This window comes from Branchiostoma floridae, chromosome 18 (assembly GCF_000003815.2).
Source record: "Branchiostoma floridae strain S238N-H82 chromosome 18, Bfl_VNyyK, whole genome shotgun sequence".
NCBI classification, from domain to species: Eukaryota; Metazoa; Chordata; class Leptocardii; order Amphioxiformes; family Branchiostomatidae; genus Branchiostoma; species Branchiostoma floridae.
Window position 1 is genome coordinate 1,358,746 of NC_049996.1, and position 22,640 is coordinate 1,381,385.

The 22,640-nt window shown below is 39.2% G+C and overlaps 2 protein-coding genes across 2 annotated transcripts in view; one reads left to right on the top strand and one right to left on the bottom strand.

The window, feature by feature from the left end:
- LOC118405587 (calcitonin receptor-like) overlaps positions 1-22,640 on the top strand; it is a 27,776-nt gene continuing 5,136 nt past the window's right edge. The window contains exons 1-6 of the mRNA XM_035805136.1: positions 1-278; positions 14,376-14,483; positions 15,972-16,072; positions 17,703-17,803; positions 18,288-18,420; positions 21,203-21,359. Of these exons, the coding sequence (XP_035661029.1) occupies positions 146-278; positions 14,376-14,483; positions 15,972-16,072; positions 17,703-17,803; positions 18,288-18,420; positions 21,203-21,359 (733 nt within the window). The 5' untranslated portion in view covers positions 1-145. The remainder of the gene's footprint in view (positions 279-14,375; positions 14,484-15,971; positions 16,073-17,702; positions 17,804-18,287; positions 18,421-21,202; positions 21,360-22,640) is intronic.
- Positions 21,488-22,640, bottom strand: part of LOC118405592 — an 8,590-nt gene continuing 7,437 nt past the window's right edge. The window contains exon 4 of the mRNA XM_035805142.1: positions 21,488-22,367. Within this exon, the coding sequence (XP_035661035.1) occupies positions 22,321-22,367 (47 nt within the window). The 3' untranslated portion in view covers positions 21,488-22,320. The remainder of the gene's footprint in view (positions 22,368-22,640) is intronic.

Sequence of the window (22,640 nt, forward strand, 5' to 3'; positions counted from 1 at the left end):
TCATTGAATAGTTTCTGCACGTTTTCACACCGCAAAATGAACAGTTGATACGTAGTATATACGTAGAGAGATCTGGAAAGATTCAAATAGAGCTCGTATCTCATCGCTGTAGCTTGCTGAACGTTTTGCTGAGGTAACCAGCACGATGCTGCAAGAGGCGATGGAGAGCATAGGCAACCGTTCTGTCACTGTGGAACCGCACTACTTTGAACGGCTGCTATTGCTGACGAGCCAGAAAGCGTGTGCTGACTTCTTTCTCGGCGATACCTTACCCAAAGGTACGTGAAAATCTGCTCAGTGTCATTGACGAAATGCTACCTGAAACGTCTGATTATTTCCAAAATCATATCCAGTTGCTTCTGTAACTACTATTTAGCGTACGTACGTAAAAATCACCTCAGTGTCACTGATGAAAGGTAGTGGATTCTACCTGAAAAGTCTAATCGTTTCTAAAATCATATCCTGTTGCTTCAATAACTACTTTTTAGCGAACGTAAAAATCTTCTCAGTGTCACTGACGAATGGTAGTAGATGCTACATGCTTGACAGTTTCCAAGATCATATCCAGCTGCTTCAGTAACTGTTATTTGGCACACGTAAAAATCTTGTCTAGTATCTTTTCTAGCATTTAGTTCTTTCTCATCTATGCTCAGTGTCACTGACAAAAGATAGTGGATGCTACCTGAAACGCTTGACCGTTTGCTAAATGATATACAGTTGCTTCGGTAGCTACTATTTACCGTACGTAAAAAATCTTGTCTAATATCTTCAATTAGTTCTTTTTCATCTATGCTCAGTGTCACTGACAAAAGGTAGTGAATGCTACCCAAAACGCTTGATCGTTTGCTAAATAATATCCAGCTGCTTCAGTAACTGATATTCGGCGTACGTAAAAGCTTATTTACTATATCTTCATTTAGTTATCATAATAAATGTTGATCGTGAGATACTCGATGACACATGACTACGCCATATGTTGTAGTCAAGAAGCTTCGTCATCCTACTATAATGATTTTTAGTTCATTACACACGTAACGTTTTGCTGTGTAATCTTGTACCCAATATATTTCAATTAGTGTTACGAGGGGGGTTCAATAAGTTCTTTGCCTCACCAAGAAATAACAAGCACAACTCAGATTTTCAGGCACAACTTCATAGTATGAAGTCTTTTATCAATATCCTCCAAATTACAAATCATCGGAGTCATTACTTTCCAGGCATTCGTTTTTTCTAAATTAGAAGGTAAGTGGGGAGAAAAAGAAGGGTGAAGTGTGATCAGACAATTTGACCCGCACACCTCAGGTTGCAGATCAATTGTCCACCTTTTTTTTTCGTTATCCCTTACCTAACGTTACTGGGTGTCGCCTGCAACATGATGATCACAATAATTTGAATTTTGGTACACATTTATATAAGACTTTATACATGTACGTGGGGTTATCAATACGTCCCCGACTTTACCGAGAAAAAATGATCGCAGATCAAATTTCAAAGCATAGATGTCAAGTATAAAGTCTTATATAAATATGTGCCAAAATTCAAATTAGTGTGATCATTACTTTGCAGGCGACACCCAGTAACGTTAGGTGAGGGAGAAGGAAAAAAACGTGGACAATTGACCTGACCTGAGTGTGTGGGTCAATTTGCGCTGCTGGAAGTTAGAAACCCAATTCTTTTTGCTTGAAATAGGAAGAGAATCATTATCAAACATTTTGACAACGTCTTTTGTTAATTTATGGCATGGGAAACTAGACCCACACATGTCTGATCACAATTCACACAACTTTTTTCTCGCCACTTACCTTCTAATTTAGGAAAAACGAATGCCTGGAAAGTAATGACTCCAATGATTTGAAATTCGGAGGATATTGATAAAAGACTTCATACTATGAAGTTGTGCCTGAAAATCTGAGTTGTGCTTGTTATTTCTTGGTGAGGCAAAGAACTTATTGAACCCCCCTCGTACTCAGGGCCATGCCGAAAGACGTTAATGTGTTAAGTAATCATCGGTGCTTACATCGCATTGACGCAAGTCGTGCAAAAGCGGGTGCGATTTAACCAAATGCTTCAGCCATCTACACATTAAAGAAATACTTTGCTCAACTACAAGTTAAATCAGTATGTTACATTGTTAATTATTCGCAGCAGATAGTACGCATTGCGGTCTGTTCCAGCAGATTATTTCACAGACAGGCGAATCTAAGCTGTATGGCAGGTGAAACAATTTACATATACACTGAGTATGAAGTTCCTGTCATTAGGCACATTTAACAGACAATTTTCCTACATGATTATAGAAATGAGGTATTAATTTGTATAATTAACATACCATTAGTAAAAGATCATTACAAATTCATTTATCCTTTCTTGACTGAAACTGTTTTAAAGTCTACAACAGGTACCGGTACAGTGTACCGGTACAAAACCGGTTTTTCTAATCTGACCGGTCCGTACAATACCGGACCTGAAAAAATTAGGTGGGCCGGATATTGAACCTAATGAACAGACTATATGATCAGGCATTCACACGTTTCGGGGCTTCCCGGTCGAAGAAAATAAGCGAACAAAAGAGAGTAGAGCCTATAGTCCTGTTTACCAAGTTTTACAGTCAATTGTACAGGGGCAGTTTAATAGCCTTGTAGGATTTCAAACTGCCAGTGAGTGGGAGTCAAATACTCCACAAAACAGATTTCTTTGTAGCGAAATGGAACATTATTTTTATTATCACCCCTCCACAAGTTCTTACATACTGAATCAGGTCCAGGTTCAGGTCCGGACCTGATACTCTGGACCTGAACCGGACCTGGATCTGAATTTTCTGTACCGGTATCCACCCCTAGTTTCTATAGATACTGGAGGTCCCACACGTATATTGTCAACACCTTTACTTTGTCATCACCTACCGACATATCGCCTATCATCAAGATCCATTCTCGACGTCCTATGCTGTCTACAAACAGAAACACATGTACCCGAATGCACAACCTTCTTGGTTAAGGTAATAAGCTCGTAGGTAAACAGTTCTAATAGCACATAAGCTAAGGGCACAACCCCGCCGTACGTGCTGTCTCCGTGCCAATCTTTTGGGATCCGTAAGTGGTAAGTACCGCCTCCGTACGAACTCGTAGGGAATCCGACGGATTATGGAGCACGCAGACACGCCGTAGATTTTTACGTGCAGGCAAAACTTTGTGTGTCACCGGGCTGCGGATTCACCCTCGTACGTGCCAGTACAGGCGATGCGCCTGCCCTGTATAGCCTGAACGTTTTCAGAAATACGCGGCGGACGTGGCGTCCCAAAAAAACAGATTGCACGCGTACGGCGGGTTGTGCCCTGAGCTATACATGGTTCTCTTTGTGATGGTGGTTTTCAGACGCCAGCTGTCCTCTCCGTCCTTCAGGATAACTCAATTACAGTGTAGCCAACTAAAAAGGCTTTGCGATAAAAAGGCTTTTCTGATAGTAGATCAGTTCTGATTGGTCCCAATTTCTGATAGTTCAGCTTCCGCTACTATGAGAAACCGTGTGAGGTCATGTGGCGTAACTACAGGGAATTTGGCCCAGAAGCTAACCGTCTTGGGTTCTTATTATGCCATGCTACCGACCGTATGCCCTTGGGAAAGGCACCTTTCACTTCACCTAGGTGTACAACGGATGCCTGACTTGGAGAGGATTGAAAGAAAGATCCACCTTCCAATACCGTGCCCTAGCCCTAGACACAGTGGATAACAACCCACTCCTTACGGTCTCTTACATGGGTTTACCTTACTAAGCCTAATGTTCTTTGCATGTGGTACTGTTAGAATAAGTTATCAACTTGAGTGCTGTGAAACATTGTCCTGAAATCTGTCCAAAACGTGATAAAAATGAGGACTGGTTTACAATCAGGAAACAGCAGATTGCAAACAGCTAAGCAGGTCTACTAAGGCGGCAACTTATATCTGTCTGTGGAAAAGATGTATGCATATGCTAGACCTTCCATTCTTACATTAAGATGAACTGATTTCATCTGATTAAGACCACTAAAGTACATTGTTGTAGCCCCAGGAATAAATTTTATATGTGCAATACATACTAAAAACTAGAGTTCGGGGACCTCATACCTCCATGAAATATTTATTGCTTTTGGGGGATGGTATGTATGTTTATAGTCGGTTGTATTTGAGAGTAATGGTTATATAATATAAATGTTATGGGAAAGTAGTGGTGTATTTATTTAATGACACAGAGGATGTACATCTGATTAGTAATTATCAAAATGTGACACTTAATTGTGTAATGTGCGTTTAAGAGGTCGACGGCATGTGGTAACGTGGTGTTCCTTAAGCTTGATGTTTGGCATTTAAAATGTCTAAGGTTGTCAGCATTATTGAGGTTCGACTATGTGCCTCAGAGCTGTGTGGTGGGAGGAAGTTGGGAAACTCAGAAAGAAGAAGGGATGTGGCCAACTTTAGTCAGATGGTGATTTGATTTTCCAGCAATATGTCATAACATCAGCTGTTCACACGGTACAAAAACGAGATGCACACTTTCCTCTGACAGCCCTACACCAACTGTAAGATGAATACTTGGCGCCAACCCCGTCTGCTAAAAAACAAGTACCATTGGCTACGAAAGAGACAACTAACAACTGTCCCTTATCGTAACAAAATCAGAACATCTGTATTGCCCATAAAACTTCTGACACCCAACCCAGATGAGAGGACCTAATGGCATTTTAATCACCATGTCACTCAAATCAGCAGTACAGTATGTGAGACATCCATACCTGTTAAGCATTATCGTTAAATGTACCTCAACTTCTTACAATTATACTTACGCTTCACATCTCCATGATATCCTAAGCAGACATAAATAAAACTAATTATCATATTAAAAAAAACTCGGGGTTCCCCAAACAGCTGCCACCTCACCATCTGCTTGGAGCTAAGCCCATTAACAAACACATAAAGCACGATGCCTGTACCAATATATCTGAAATATAGGGGTGATTTCTGATATTATTACATCGATTATAACGACAGATACGGCTCCCAAAATCTCATCGATTCGAGCTTTCATCACACCCCACCAACACAACAAGTATGAAACCAATCCATATGGCCATCCAGCCGTTCTTGAGTAATCATCTACACAGACAGAGACACATAACAGAAAATATAACCTCCATTCCATGACATTTCATGGAGGTAACAACTATGTGATGCAAACATGACTAAATGCGTTCAGGAGTGTTATGCGATATGGTAAAGTGCTATTTACAAAACGGGCAGTTTCATACTAAGACTGACTGCAATTGTGCGAGTTTTTCATGTCCCTTCCGTTTCATTGGCTCCTTCGTGTGGATATTTAAATAAGTGTCGTAGATTCAGCTGGAGATTTGGCAAACTTTAGGCCGTAATCTTTCCGTCTTAAGGTGGTATCTCACTACACTTGAGGCACCGATGCGGCACTGCGGGGTTCAAAAGATTACTCAACGAATTTCAGAGATAAAGAACTAAAATTTCTTCCGTTTTGTGTATTTCGTTGTCTTCTAAGTCATTCTTTTACGTTTTACGCAATATCTGAATATAAAAAAACGCCGAAAATAACACAACAGTTCCGCAGTGAATGAACCTCGCAGTGTCGCACCGGTGCCCCAAGTGCAGTGAGATACCACCTTTACATACAGGGCGGTTACAAACATATTGACAGCAAAATTGTCACCACTTATGTATACTTAAAAAAATCAGGTATAGTCCAATGAATTGGAATTCTTTGAGCGTTTTCCCATAACGCCAGGAAGTGCCGACCTTCTGTCCATTCCATGACGTCCTTAGAGTTTAGATTATCCACTGGTTCATCTGATTAGCTTTAGACATAGGCGCGATGTGGCCCTTGTTGACCTGCTCTGCATTTAAACCATTTACTGCATTGATTTTAACGGGGTGACACCGTTAGCAGTGACACCTTTCACTTCACAAAAACCCGAATATCTGGGTCGGATACTCTGGTTCATTTGCCCAGATATTCAAAATATGTGGACTTCTACGAGTATGTGCCGCTCGTTAACTTGGTGTAGACGGACCTGCATATGGCCCGGAGATTCACAAATTAGTGTGCGGGACATATGGAGGCCCGATTATGCCTGCATATGTGCCGTTACATGCCCGCAAACGTCTGCTCATCCGACTCTAAAGTGTAGGCGGTGATGCTAGATTAACATTGGTGAATTGGTGAGAGTCTCACATGCATTGAAAAAGTAAAACCGTATGGCTTTATGGAAAAAGTCCCACCTTTGCTCTCAAGTGTAGGCGGTGATGCTAGTTTAACATTCATGATTTTGTGACAGTTTCACACGCATGTAAGAAGTAATACCGTATGGCCTCACATGCATGGAAAAAGTCAAATCGTATGGCTTCATTGAAAAAGCCCCACCTTTGCTCTGAAGTGTAGGCGGTGATGCTAGGTTAACATTCATGATTTTGTGCGAGTTTCACACGCATGGAAAAAGGATCATCGCATGCGCTGACATGGCTCCCTTGTCCCGAAACTTGTAGTGACTTATCTAGTTAATACTACAGTGGGCGTTATACCCCTGTCACATTATCCACGATCTTTGGGCGTATCGATGGAAGATCGGAATTTAAATCGACGATGGAAGTTTAGATCGACAGAGGAATGCGCGTATTTTTCACCTGAAAACCGTCCCTATCACATATAAGCCATACTTTGTACCTTGTACGTCGCACGATCGATTTTAGCCAAATGTGACAGGGGTATTAAAACATTTGATTCAGACATCCAGGTAAAGCCTAAGGGCGCGGTCACATAGGTCGTGCGATCGTCGGACGATCGCTTAAGTTGGGCATGCGATGATTGTGATACTGGGAGATTTTAGGGTAGACCATCCACCAATTTTTAACATGATAATCCTGCTTGCCAAGAACTTTATTATTAATCATAAACAACAACACATTTCTATGAAGCAATTCATAAATGTATTTAGAACTCATGAACGTATAGAATACATAATAGCAACAAGAAAACAAAAAAATTAAAGCTGAATTGTCATTTTAAAACATGGGAAACACTTCACCTAAATCTGTACCCTACTGTCCCTTGATCATTCATTTATTATTGTAAACTTGGTTAGTTCTGTTGCTATAATTTTCATTAATATGTTATCATTATATGTTCAGCATATAATCTTGTATTACAGTTTCAATTTTGTACCATTTTGTATCATTATTTCTGTATATCAGCTTGTTTATTTGTAATTATTATCCCTAATGATTTGTGTTTATAAGAATTACTCCATTTACGTTCTTTTTACTTGCTTTATAATTATCACAGGATCCTTAGCATTTCCTTTGTACTTATTCTTATTGTCTTTGTTGGAAAATTATAGAAAGAAAGAAAGAAATAGGAAAGAAGTTTATTTGCAAGTTCGTGCCCGAGGGCTAATTGCAAGTACATGGTATAAACATAGTAGATATACAAGTGACAATGGACAGTTATGAACAATATTCTACTCTAATACAAAAGATAAATAAAATAAAAACTTAGGGCATTTGGAGGACAAAAATGTACGTCTCCTGCAAAGTTCAACTGTCTTGGTACACAAAATGCTGAATACCCTGAATACCAATCAGTACTTTGGAGCTTTATCATAATTCCACCAGGTATTCTAAATTGCTGACGAGCAGCTGGTATGCAAAGGTCTTGCCTGTTAAGTGAAGTTGTTTGTTCCAGCATGCTGTAGTCTAAAGGGCATATCAGCTATTATCTCGACATGCACACCACATGAGCGTCTAAAAGCGAAGTCTTTATACCGTTTACCTAAAAAATATTCTAAGTTTAAAAACCCTACACCACACAGCAGCTGGTATGCAAAAGTCTTGCCTGTTAAGTGAAGTTGTTTGTTCCAGTATGTTGTAGACTAAGAGTAAAGGGTATATCAGGTATTATCTTGGCATGCACACCACATGAGCGTCTAAAAGCGAAGTCTTTATACCGTTTACCTAAAAAATATTCTAAGTTTAAAACCCCTACACCACACGGCAGCTGGTATGCAAAAGTCTTGCCTGTTAAGTGAAGTTGTTTGTTCCAGTATGTTGTAGACTAAGTGTAAAGGGTATATCAGGTATTATCTTAGCATGCACATCACATGAGCGTCTAAACGCGAAGTCTTTATACCGTTTACCTAAAAAATATTCTAAGTTTAAAACCCCTACACCACACAGCAGCTGGTATGCAAAAGTCTTGCCTGTTAAGTGAGGTTGTTTGTTCCAGTATGTTGTAGACTAAGTGTAAAGGGTATATCAGGTATCATCTTAGCATGCACACCACATGAGCGTCTAAAAGCGAAGTCTTTATACCGTTTACCTAAAAAATATTCTAAGTTTAAAACCCCACACCACACTGCACATTCTTTTAGCATGCTGTAAGGGTAACGTCACAGTTCCAGACTGGGGCCCGACTGGGCTGTTTGTGGAAACGAAAAGTTGATGGAAATGTGGAAAATTATGTGTAAAATGTACACAAATAAATCCCACGACTATTTTCTTAACATCTTGTGTAGTTTTGTGTGTTTTATATCATACTTTTCGTTTCCGAAACCTGCCCGGCCGGGCCCCGGTTTGGAAATGTGACGTAGGCTTCAAGCATGCGCAAAGTATATGCGTAAAGATTCATTTTATACTTTTGCAAGCATAGTAAACGGAGATCACAATAACTTAAAATTATATTACAGCACCAAGGAAAAAATACATGAGATCAAACAAAGAAAAACTTAAGCCAATTTCTTCAAGAAACGTAAGCATGTCAAATACGACTTACGGAAATCAAACCAAACTAATGCGCGTAACAGAAGGACATACAAAGAAACAGAAATACAAAACTAATTATATAAATACCGCCCGAGTTTCGCCGACTCCCTACGAACTCACCAATTACATTTATCACTCGAGTGAAAAAACGAACCCTTTACGCAGGTTTTACGGTGTGCTTAAAGACCGATTGTTGAATTTTGTCTATTTAGTGGTGTCGTTTGATCTAGTATAATCCAGTCTACTGCGGATGTTTTTTGGTAGCCAGTTGATTATCATGGCATACAAACTGGTCGTTTTTATCTCTTTTAAAACACACCAATTTATCACTCGAGTGAAGAAACGACAACTTTACGAAGGTTTAACAGGGCGCTTAAAGGTCCAGTGTCCATTTAGTGGTGTTGTTTGATCTAGTATGATCCAGTCTACTGAGGATGTTTGATTGTAAGTTAATCATCATGGCATACACACTGGTCGTCCTCATCCCTTTTAAAACCTTGGCAATGGCTCAAGCAGAAATCACATGTAGAATTTAATCTGGGGTTTGCGGACCACCTTTTCGGAATACAAAGTATGCGTGTTGAAATTAATTCTTTTGAACTTTTAGCGAACGATAATCTAAGTTTGTGAGAATTTTGTCCCCTTAATACCATGCGTAATTGCGCTGTCAAAAGGAGTAAAAAGATGAGATAATAATAAAAGAATCTCGTATTCTCTAGCGTTTATTGTGTCTATCAATACAACTTGGAAAGATGCAACCAATTTCCTTTAAAGAACACCCAAAGGACATGTCTGCCCTCCCTTGAGATTGAATCTTCTAAACACAGTAAATTACTCGGTAGGCTTGGAGTCTGTGCCTGAATTGAATAAAAGCAATGTCATCCACTAGAGATGAAGGTCAATTCTATTACACATATATGGAAGGTAATTCAAATCCCTTCTGCTTTCAGAGTTGTGTTATTGATTGATTATATAACGGAATGATATTTCATAACAGGTCATTAAGAGGGAAATTTGAATGAAGCCTAGATGGTGTAAAGAATACAGAAAATCTCGTGTTGGCAAGCGGTTGCTTGCAGTAACTGCATGACATAAGCCTACATGTATATTATGTTAGCGCAGTGGTCGAGTTTACGTGAATGCACGGTTGTTGTAGCATTTAGAAAACTTAAGAGAATATCTGAAGGGTGCTGGCAAAATGCTTTAAGTGGGCAACAACTACCTGTATCTGTATCAGTACAATTTTTTTCTAATTTTTCTTACTTTTCTTGATTTTCTTATTTCATTGACAATGTAATTTCAAATTAAAAATTCCAGGAATGAAGAAGAAACAAATTTTTTTATATCAAAATTCTAACAAGGAACACTTTCTTAATTTTCTTGAGTTAAACTATTTCTTAAGATTTTCATTCCCAAGAATCTATAGAAAATGTTATGTGAGTTTTAGAGAAAAATCTTACTTTAAGAAAAATGCTGTGAGAAAAAAATACCCCAAAATTCTTAACTCGTGGACAAAATATTTTTCTTAAATACGGAAAGTTTTCATTTTTGAAGACGATTTCTCTGTTTATGAGAAGAAACAAGAAAAATAAGAAAAGGCATTTTGGTGTACGCCTTTTACACTAGGACGACGCTCTCTCTGCGACCTAAAATTGGATTTGCCAAAACACGCAGTTGGATAGTCAAGGTCGCCATGTCAGCGCACAGGGCTCACAGGTCATAAAAAATGCTGACATTTGACTTTTGGTCGTACTGGTAGGGCGCTGGGGTCCCTTGGGAGATTCCTATGGAGCAATTTTTCCCGGATCTCGCCGGCTCTCTCCCGCGCTCTGGCCAATTTATGGTCGCAGCGAGAGCGCCACCAAGTAGCAAGGGTGTCTTACTGGTAAACCCCATGAATACATGTACTACACTAGCATATTTTCCCAGCTTTGTTAAAAGAAGTCCTTGAAAGGAATAGAATATCAAAAGACCGTCAGCATAGTCTTCTACAGGGGCCCAAAAGGGCGTATTAACACAGAAACTGTCCGCGTTGTTGGTACATTTTTACGCATAGAACGTGTAACGTACGAGCTCGTTATCGCTGGGCTTAGTTTTAGTATCAATTCGACGGACGGTGGTTTCAAATCGAAATGTTCTGGAAACATTTCTCCGTGGAATTGATATCCCTGAATGCACTGTTTTTAAAACGACGGTTGTACAGAATCCCACGGATAAAGGCTACGCTATAACGAAGGAAAGTTCGTAAAAAGACTTTGAAGGCAAGAAGACTTATAGCAGAGGCAGAAAGTTCACAACTCCTCTTAAAACTCTCTTACAAGTTCTTTAAATGTCTTTTACTACGCACGTACGTAGGCAAGATGTCTGTAGCACTTAACAGTCATCATTTCTAAATAAAGCTGTCACAAATACCCCCTCTTTCCTGCTACATCGGGTGTTCATTCATTGAAACACATTTACGGCACGTTTGGATGACTGCTCAGTGCTCATTGACAACTTGCACGTTGCAGGAAGTAGCAAGGGCCAGGACCAAACTACCAAAAGAATCCTTACAGTGCAGTGATGAATAAAGCGTAGGCTGGTTCTGTGTGGTACAACGTATTGGTTACAATCATCAAGTGATTTTCTTCTACTCCGTGTGGATTTTTTTGTAATGGCGTATTGAAAGCACGAACCTGCTAAGAGGTTCGTTAGCGCATCCCCGACGTCTTCCCTGGAAGCTAAGAATACAGGTCCTATGGACATTCCGCAGAACCAATTAGAGTTGCGTCGGGTGTTCCCAAAGGAATAGTACTTGTACCACCAGGCCTACTTGTATGCCCTGCCCAATTAGAATAGCTTCAAGCAAGTGTTGTGCATTTTTACGACTGCTTGTTAAGTCCAGTGATGACATTACCGAAGGTACTTAAGATCCTTGCTTTAGCTATCGCGTTTGGTTTGTAACGCGTACGCCTGTCTTGGTTTTGAACATATTTATAAAGGAAGGTACACAAAGAACGAATCCAACAGGATATAGTACAGTAGATTCGTGAATCCCTCAAGCTACCGACATCTTGCACACTAACTTGAACTATGCGGCTCCAGATGTCGTTCTGAAGGACAACTGCAGTGTGCAACATGTCGATAGCTTGAGGAAGGAATCTACTCTACTATATAACGTATGGTAAAAGACCCCAGTTAATTAGGGCATTGTTGAATATGCATTGGAAAGCAAATATTGGGAACTCAGATGTGTAAAGTTTGCATGGAAAATATGAATTTTTGTGATGGATACAATATTGCACAGCTTGTTAGAATAACGTTTACTTTTACAGACTGCAATATGTAATAAATTTCAATGAAAGCGCGCATGGTCCGCCATCGTTGTTCCCACATCTAAGGCTCACAACATACACGCTCAATAATATAATATTAGGTTCAATGAGCGACCTTGCCAATTTTAAAAAGCAAGGGTTTTACGGTAAGCCCTCGTTTTCCAACACTTCAAAGGAAGCCTTTGACTGGGGATCGTAAAAAACACATTGAATCAGCATCGCCAGTGGTGTGTTCGAGTGAGTTATCAAAATTCCTTTGGTGGCAGACACAGGTTATCAACATCGAGCCAAGCGGTCTGCTGATCAAAACACTAGTCACTGGAGAATTCGAACTTAAGCAGATAAAAACGTCTTAACAAGATAGTATTTCCTCAAGGTTTTGCCCTCAGCTACTAATTCTCCGCTTCTGGAAGTTCTAGCCAATTTCAAGGTTCATTTCACGAACATCGTGTAAAGGTAAGGGCACTACCCGCTGTAGGTGCAATTTTTGGGAGGCCACGTCTGCCACGTATTTCTGAAAACGTTCAGGCTGTACAGGACAGGCGCACCGCCCGCGTCGCTCGTCGCCCAAGTTTTGCCTACACGAAAAGTTCTACAGCGCATCTGCGTGCTCCAAAATCCGTCGGATTCCCTACGAGTTCGTACGGAGGCGGTACGTATACGTACGGATCCCAAAAGATTGCCCACGTTGTGGCACGTAGACAGCACGTATTTGCACGTATGGCGGGTTGTGCCCGTAGCTTAAAGAAGGTCAGAAGTCCCTCGGATGGGATGTTGTGCTTGACGTCAAGCAATGATCAAAGGTGGTTGAAAGTCTCTGTCAACCTTTTTGGCCTCTGTGTGGACTGCATGGGAGATAACAAATATGATTGAGTATCTTAATGTAGGTTGGACATTTAGGTTAAAGTTACTCGACTAGTTACTCAAGCAACTGGATGCATTTTTTAAAGCTTGCATATCTACTGTATTTTCTCTTTTTTGTTTCTTTGTGTATACATGATATATTTTAGAGTAAGACTGTTTCATTCATTTGCACTACATAAAGGTGCAAATTTAGATTTTACTAGTATTTCAGCACCAAGGAAAGGGTATGGGTTTACGTTTAACCAGTATTTCAGAACCAAGGAAAGGGTACGAGTTTACGTTTAACCAGTATTTCAGCACCAAGGAAAGGGTACGAGTTTACGTTTAACCAGTATTTCAGCACCAAGGAAAGGGTACGAGTTTACGTTTAGCTAGTATTTCAGCACCAAGGAAAGGGTACGAGTTTACGTTTAACCAATATTTCAGCACCAAGGAAAGGTACGAGTTCACGTTTAACCTGTATTTCAGCACCAAGGAAAGTGTACGAGTTTACGTTTAACCTGTATTTCAGTGCCAAGGAAAGGGTACGAGTTTACGTTTAACCGGTATCTCAGAACAAAGGAAAGGGCTCGAGTTTACGTTTAACCAGTATTTCAGCACTAAGGAAAGGGTACGAGTTTACGTTTAACCAGTATTTCAGCACTAAGGAAAGGGTACGAGTTTACGTTTAACCAGTATTTCAGCACCAAGGAAAGAGTTCGAGTTAAAGTTTAACCAGTATTCCAGCACCAAGGAAAGGTACGAGTTTACGTTTTACCTGTATTTCAGCAGCAAGGAAAGTGTACGAGTTTACGTTTAACCAGTATTTCAGCACCAAGGAAAGTGTACGAGTTTACGTTTATCCAGTATTTCAGCAGCAAGGAAAGGGTACGAGTTTACGTTTAACCTGTATTTCAGAACAAAGGAAAGGGTACGATTTCACGTTTAACCGGTATTTCAGCAGCAAGGAAAGAGTACGAGTTTACGTTTAACCAGTATTTCAGCACTAAGGAAAGGGTACGAGTTTACATTTATGTTTAACAAGTATTTCAGCAGCAAGGAAAGGGTACGAGTTTACGTTTACATTTAACCAATATTTCAAGACAAAGAAAATGATACGGGTTTACATTGAAATTTGCCCAGTGATTAAGTACCAAGGAAAGACAGTTTTTCGAGCACCAACAGAATAAATCAGATAAAAAATCATCCTGCAATCTTTAGCGGTATTGTCTTTCATGAATGTATAGTTCTCAACTTATACATAGTTTTCGACTTTTTAGGGCTGTTTAATGGAATAAGGGACAGTTAGTGGATTAGGGGGTACACGGACATCAAATAATCTTGGGCATCTGAGTTATTCATAATTAAAAGTTTCTCTTTTTTCGTCTTTTTCTGTTTGCGCATACAGGCTCTTACTGTAACAGCACCTGGGACAACATCTACTGTTGGCCACCTACTCCGGCTGGATATGACATCTACATGCCCTGTCCGGAACACCTCTTCTTCGATGGAACAAGTTTGTTACATTTATTACAATACTTTTGCAGTTTCAACTGTTAATTACAAAGTGTAACCTAAGCCCATGTTGACTTGATTATATGGATGATATCCGCGCGCGCACAAGTTTTCGGTCGCTCCTAAAATAAAAAAATGCTTTTAACCATACTCTAAATTGACAAAAAAGCTTCAAAATAAGCAAATATATGCCGTGGATTGTAAAAATAAGTGAGGTTCCACATATACTTACAAATCAATTTAACAGTATGTAGGGCATGGGTGGGCGACAGAAAAATTGAAGAGAACTTGTAGAATGGACATGGTAGAAATAACGTCTTCAAGTCTGACTGTTTGGTAAGGTCCTTCAGTTAGCAATAGAAGCACGATCTTGCTTTTGTCCACCCGGATGAACGAAAGTATATGTTTGATGGCCAACTCAAGCTGTCGGATACAGATACGTAATTGAACCCAGCCAGCTAATGGATTTTAGAGTAGAAGGTCATACGGGGCCATTGTATAATACCTACACTTAAACGCTACTTGGATTTTCAAATATTAGCGTTTCTTCCTAGGGAATTTTCTAGATCTCTGGATCTTAGACACGAAAGCCGATAGTAGTTACCTAACGTCTGAGTGAATACATTTAGTACCCCATGTTGAAGATATAGATATATGGTATTACATTTGGCTAAAAAAGAGTGTTGGTAAGTTTTCATAGAGGTTTAGTATGACTTACATAATGCAGGTCAATACAACGTCAAGAGGGTCAACGTAAAAGAAGTGGTTGGTTTGAACTTAATGGAGGGCACTTTAGGAGGTCAATAAAGAACACACGCACGTGGGATTCATAAAGTCTTAAAGGAATAAGTCGGCTAAAAGGAAAGTTTTGAGTACCTCAGGTAAGAGTAAGAAAAAGTACACTATATAAGACGTTTTAAAGAAACTTTTAAGACATCTTTCTTAGAAGTACATGTAAAATGCACTCAGAACTTTTTTTGTAAATGGTCGCTACATAAGTATATGAATTTGCAAGATTCGGCTAAGTCATACCATAGTCTTGAAGATCCATATAGGAAAGAGTGCAGAATTTGAAAACGGTAATCTAAATACATAACTACATGGCCCAAGGGCTATGAGTACATAAAAGTAGTACATCGTGCAATTGTGCGGTGGTCGTGGATATGGAAGACTTAAGACATACTGTAAATGCAAAAATTGGTGGTTTTATGTTCGCGATTTTCGTGGTGGACACTTCACAGCGACATTGAAATACCACCGCGAACATTATTCCATGGCAGTAAGAGACTACAGTACATGATGCTACTGCGAAATTAAAACCACCGCGAAAAGTCCCTTTTCCCGCTACCGCGAAATTAAATCCTCGCAAACTTAGATACATTTACGGTATTGTGCCAGATGTTACGAATCGTGCTTTATTGCTCACGGTTTTCCTTATCTGTAACAGTTGATTATATATCTAAAATTGATTCCTTGTGTTGTTATGAAGAGCTTCTCGCCTATCGCACCTGTAATGAGAGAGGGGAGTGGGAGTTGGGCAACTGGACAAACTACACAGCCTGCATTAACTACCCCATCCCACCCGTGACGGTAAGCTAGGGATTGATTACTTATACCATCACAAGGACTAAAGTCTACCAACTTGATGTTACAACAATTTTCTTCAATCAGTGACTGTTTTGTAAAGGTACAGTACATACTTCCAAAATTTTCGATGCCTATCAGCACATCTTTACCGGGGGATGACCTAGTCTCAGTTCTCGCGAGAGAACACGAGAAAATTTGGGAGGTATGTACTGTGCCTTTAAAAAACAGTCATTGATTGAAGAAAATTGTTTTAACTGTATGCATACGTGACTGATGAACCTCTTCAACAACTTAATGTATATTTAATCCAGTTCCTAACATTATCATTCTATTGGGCAAGGAGCTGTCATTGTTACTTAACTTTACGATTTCTAATTAAGAATAAAAAGGAACAGGATAAAGTGGAAAGACTGATTGCAACTGCAGAGTATCCAGACTACTGCAGCAGCAGAACATAGTGGAATACTATTATTCAAAGATTATTCTATGCTGATGTCAACATTGATATTAATGTTAGTACATATATATTTTTTACATTTACTGTATATTCATGCTATTCCAATTGCAACGTGTACCTAGTGCTGCTTTAAATCCGTTGTTAAGTCCAGGGAACAATTGTCAATTCGGCTTTGGCTGCCAAATTCGGAAGTTTCTGCAAGTTCGTTCAATTAACTATTGATATCTCTTGAGAGATTCCATTTCCCAAACTCAATCTAAGTTGTATGTTTGTATTGCACCTACAGGCTTACAGGTAATTTTCTCTCTGTCAAAGGATTGACTTAGAATCAACAGACAAGGATCTTTATGTACAATTATGCTCCTTCTGAAGGGCTGAGGTACAAAATGTACTTGAATTAGACCTTCTCTTGGTTAGGCCATCCCTTACATTTAAAATGGGTTTAATAACGGTGAAGAATTACATTCTTACCTTGTTTGTGTCACTAGCAATATGTAATATGGGTACTTTTACATCAAACTAAAGTAATAGATTTTAAGAAGAAGAAACAGTTCTGTCCATTCTGCTTCCATATTGTAACATTTGCGACCACTTGGATAAATACCAGCAATACAAAAACTAGGGAAAAATATATATGCTGATTGATGGATCAACTTTATCTTCGTTACTAAATTATCAGCTGCATTATCATATTCATCAGTAGAAAGCTTATTCTTCAGGTGGGTCGCCAAAACATGACTGAAATTCCCATTGGACACTGTGTTATCTGGGGGACTTTTGTTTAGTGATTTATTCCCAAAGTCAGCTCCGTATTTGACATTTGAATGAAGAATCATGAAAAATATGTTATTCTTATCAACTGTCATAAATACGCTTTCCAATGATACATCACACTACATGATAACGGAGGTATGACTTATCATATCATATCATACTACATGATTGCAAAGGTGATAACGGAGATATGATACATCAAAAATGTTTCAAAAGCTTTTGAGCGTTTTGTGTGTGTATGTAGTACGCAATGACGAAATCACCGTTTTATAATGAATACATTTAGGTAATGTGGGGCTATAGAAATCGTTTAACCAATCGATTTGCCTGTTAGTGAGTAAAGTTTGCACATGTTTTATCACTAAGCAGTGTTGCTAAAGAGTTATTATTTTTCTTTCCCAGAACGTACCGTTGCTGTTTGCGGTGAGAGATATCTACTTTGTCGGGTCCAGCATCTCATTAATTCTACTGGCCGCAACGTTCTTCATATTTTGCTACTTCAGGTAAAACACAATCAAGTTTATTGCAAATTCTTGCCCGTGGGCTAATTGCAGGTAACTGGTAACATATATTCAAACAGTGTAAAATACAATATCACAAGTGTCTACTCTAGTCTAAAACTAGTAAAAGCTAACTCTAGATCCTGGGTTATTGGTTATTTATTAATAAGTACTGGTTGTAGACACGATTGAATAAATGTGTTCTTTGCAAAAGTTTTATTACTGTGGCAAAACATTACAAATGTATGGACACAAAAATACAAAATCTCAACTTTTGGTAATTTAAATATCTGTAAGCAAAAAGATCTGAAGTCTAAAAATCAAATTGTTTGGGTAAGTCTCACAACCTTTTGGCTATGGCAATGTAAGTTCTATAAACAGTGTTATTTTGTGCAATATTGAACACGTTTTTGAATACATAGTTCTGAATGGTTTAATGTTATTTTTAAATGAATGGATGCGATGATATTTCATTATTGTTTTTCAGGCGACTCCAGTGTGACCGCATCAAAATACACAAGCATCTGGTCTTGTCGCTCATCTTTCGCTCCATCGTTCTTATCGTTCTGCTGCAACCATATCTGGGCCTCAAAGGCTACGACAACTCTTACCTGAACTCGGTTGGTTTCTTTTACTTAAACGTGTCACGTCCAACACAAATATTCAACACGCACGTGAATTATGTATTTTAATACACAAATTACCCCCCCCCACTCATGACTTGCTAAAAATGCGGAATATTGACAAAAACGAGTATTTTGTGATTCTAGAGGTATGTTTTACCTATAAACAAATTTTCACCGAAAATCATTGATTTTTGATATTTAGTCCCGGTCCTTTAAATCTAGTACCAAAAAGCAATGCTAATTCTAGTGACGTCATTTGGTCACGTGATTAAACCAAGAAAGCTGCTCAAAACAGATGCTATCATAACAAATAAACTTTGGTTATTACAGATTCCAAATAAAATCCATGGTAGCACTGGCCCCTCTTGTTGGTACAGGGCTTGAAATATTTGTCTTTTCTGCATACCTGCACTGATGCAGGTAACATTGAAAATTACCTGCACCAGACAAATTTTATCTGCACCAGTCTGAATTTAGGAAGTTTGAATCATACTAGAATTGTTCAGGAACCATTGCTTTTTTTCTTTTATACTTTAGAGTAAATTATAGGTAGTAGCAGTCAATTAAGCGAATAACAATCCATATACACCTACATCGTATAGTGCATGTATATCTAAACCCAGTACATGGACCAGTGCAGGCTAGGTGCAGGTAGACATCAGAAATACCTGCACAGGTCAAATTTTACCTGCACTAAACTGCATATGCAGGTGGTATTTCGAGCCCTGTACCAGGTGCAAAAGCGGTCCTTGCCCATTGGCTATATGCACTAGTGATTTATGGGGACCTTCGAGGTATCTCTCATTTTACAGAAGTCATCTTCTTCGGAAAACATGTCTTTAGATTGAAGGCCGTCGCAGCCGGAATCATAGTATTTACATTTGACATATAAGTGCCGCCGTAGGTGACTGATGCAGCAACGTCATTTCCACCGCGAAAGGATCGTTATCAGCAACTCCCCACGTTTTTACCGGGAAGTCCCAATCGTTAATCTTCACAGCCTTTCTGATACCGCCTTCCTTACAGTACCTCCAGAGAATTTCTTGAAAATCTTGCCTTAATCTTCAAGACCTTCTTGGTAATCTTGGTTGTGATCTTTAAGGCTTTTCTACTTATCTTGGTTGTGCATTTAGATAACATCTTGTCTTTTTCTAAAGGACAGACTTAAGTTTCCAATAACTGAGTCTAAGTGTACGTAAGATGTTTACTGAAAATTCAAGGCTACATATCCCCTTGAGCTCGGGTGCATACACAGCACGAATACAACTATTTAAGCAAAGTTTCAGAGATACTTATAAAGCTCTTAAGGTCGGAGAAATATTTAAGCAGTTTTTACGATGTATCAAAGGCATTGGAAACATACATCTGGCCTTTACGTAAGATTTGAGCGTTTGTAAATGTAACTTAATCTTTCGTGTTTCTTCCGTGAATTTTTCATGTATTTTAGTATGCCAAAAAGACAACTTAAATGTCGCAAAAAGCTGTAAAAATAATCCGTTTTACTGTTTTACCCCTGTGGTAATATTTTCTGTCAAAACTGACAAATACCGTTTGTATATACATTTCCGTTGCAGCGTAGCGGGAATCTATTTTGGTACCATGGCTCCAAATATTTGCATCTTTTTTTTCAGCGTCCAGCAAGTTTTAATACTTTTATTCTGTTCATCTTTCCATGAATAAACCCATGTTCGTTTCTGTACTCATAAATTGTTGTAATTCGGCTTTCTTTCCGTCAATGATGTCGAATCTTAATTGCCTCTTAAGGGATAATTGACCTAGTTTTCAATGCTAGTTAGCAGCTCTGTCAACTCACCGAGATCTTCAGTAAGTAAGATCTTTCAAAGACAGGCAAGGATAATGTGACACATCATGGTTTTATATTGTAAACGTGTACATATATGGTCATCACTGGCCAATGTGTCCCCAGGGATTTGGACAGGCACACCGCCCCTTCTTTTCTTTATACCGTACCCTACTCGTCTTTATACTATATGTTAGGTTCCACTTTACGTGCAGAGATTTGACGCCTGAAACTCTCTACTACATGAGAACGACGTCTAAACGTTAAAAGCCTGTTAAACAATAAACTGGATTTTTAAAACAGTCAACAAAATCATAGATGCCATAAAAATGGCAGCAATGACAAAAAAGGCAGTAGTAGTATTATTTGGTAGAGTTGATAGGAAAACTAGGTCAATTATACTTAAGAGGCAATTAAGATTGAACATCATTACTGTAAACTGACAAAAGAAAATCTGTTGAATAGAATTCTACGCGCGGAATAGCGGTTGGAAAAAATTATACACACGAAGAAAAAGAGCTATCATGATTGGTGACATTATACACACGAATAAAACAAGCTATAGCGACGATAGAAAACAAGTATTGCTTTTGAGAAGATGATGGGGGGGGGGTGTTGGAAGAAGAGGGTTTGGACTCCACCTTCCAATACCGTGCCTTAGTCTAGATACAGTGGATAACAACCCACTGCTCCTACGGTCTTTTTCAGCTGGCAAAATACGTTGCCGTCTTGAATTTGCTTTCTCCCATGGGCACCGCCATGTTTGCGCCGCCATATTTGTTTCCCATCATGCTGTATGATGGGAAGATGCTTCTCACTATGCTAAGAGAGAGGTATGCGATGGGTAGAGATTTCGCCATTTTGTTTCCCAGCATACTAAGGGAGAGGTGTATGATGAGAATAGGTGTAGTCATTTTGGTTTTGATGTGATTGGCGCCATCACGGTTCACTAGATTTTTCTGTCCCGCTACACAGCCCTTCATCTGCCGAAGCATGCTGGTCCTATCCCAGTACTTCGGTATGACTAACGTGTTCTGGATGCTGATAGAGGGACTGTTCCTGTACATGCGGTGTGTGGTGGCAGTCTTCCACTACATATCCAGCCTCAAGGTCTTCTACATCATCGGATGGGGTCAGTTTCAAAATTTCAAAATATCCTGGATATTGGTCTAGAGACTCTTACAACTACATCATTGGATGTGGTCAGTTTCAAAATGTCAAACTATCCCGGATATTGGTCTAGACTCTAGAGACTCTTACAACTACATCATTTAATGGGGTCAGTTTCAAAATGTCAAACTATCCCGGATATTGGTCTAGAGACTCTCACAACTACATCATTGGATGGGGTCAGTTTCAAAATGTCAAACTATCCTGGATATTGGTCTAGAGACTCTCACAACTACATCATTGGATGGGGTCAGTTTCAAAATGTCAAACTATCCTGGATATTGGTCTAGAGACTCTCACAACTACATCATTGGATGGGGTCAGTTTCAAAATGTCAAACTACTAGTATCCTGGATATTGGTCTAGAGACTCTCACAACTACATCATTGGATGGGGTCAGTTTCAAAATGTCAAACTATCCCGGATATATGGTCTAGAGACTCTTACAACTACATCATTGGATGGGGTCAGTTTCAAAATGTCAAACTATCCCGGATATTGGTCTAGAGACTCTTACAACTACATCAATGGATGGGGTCAGTTTCAAAATGTCAAACTATTCCGGATATTGGTCTAGAGACTCTTACAAATACATCATTGGATGTGGTCAGTTTCAAAATGTCAAACTATCCCGGATATTGGTCTAGAGACTCTCACAACTACATTATTGGATATGGTCAGTTTCAAAATGTCAAACTATCCCGGATATTGGTCTAGAGACTCTCACAACTACATTATTGGATATGGTCAGTTTCAAAATGTCAAACTATCCCGGATATTGGTCTAGAGACTCTTACAACTACATCAATGGATGGGGTCAGTTTCAAAATGTCAAACAATCCCGGATATTGGTCTAGAGACTCTTACAACTACATCAATGGATGTGGTCAGTTTCAAAATGTCAAACTATCCCGGCTTGTAGTCTAGAGACTCTCACACTCCTTTCCTTGACAGAGGTTAGTCCGTTGACCTAGACGATAGAACAGGAAGAAGAAATTAAGTTTCAAGAACACGTGGGACATTATCTAAAGGGAAATCAGGCAATGAGGTTTTATAACCAAGATGAAAGATAGACTACGACATGTGCTACACACCCATTGTATCATCTCAATACAGAAAGTAGATTAAAAAAAGTTATTGGATTAAGGCAGCATACACTCCGAGTGTCCTTCAGTTAACTGTGAATGACACTCTTTCAGGTACTGATAAAATGTAACCGATGCTGTCTGTGTAACTCTCATAC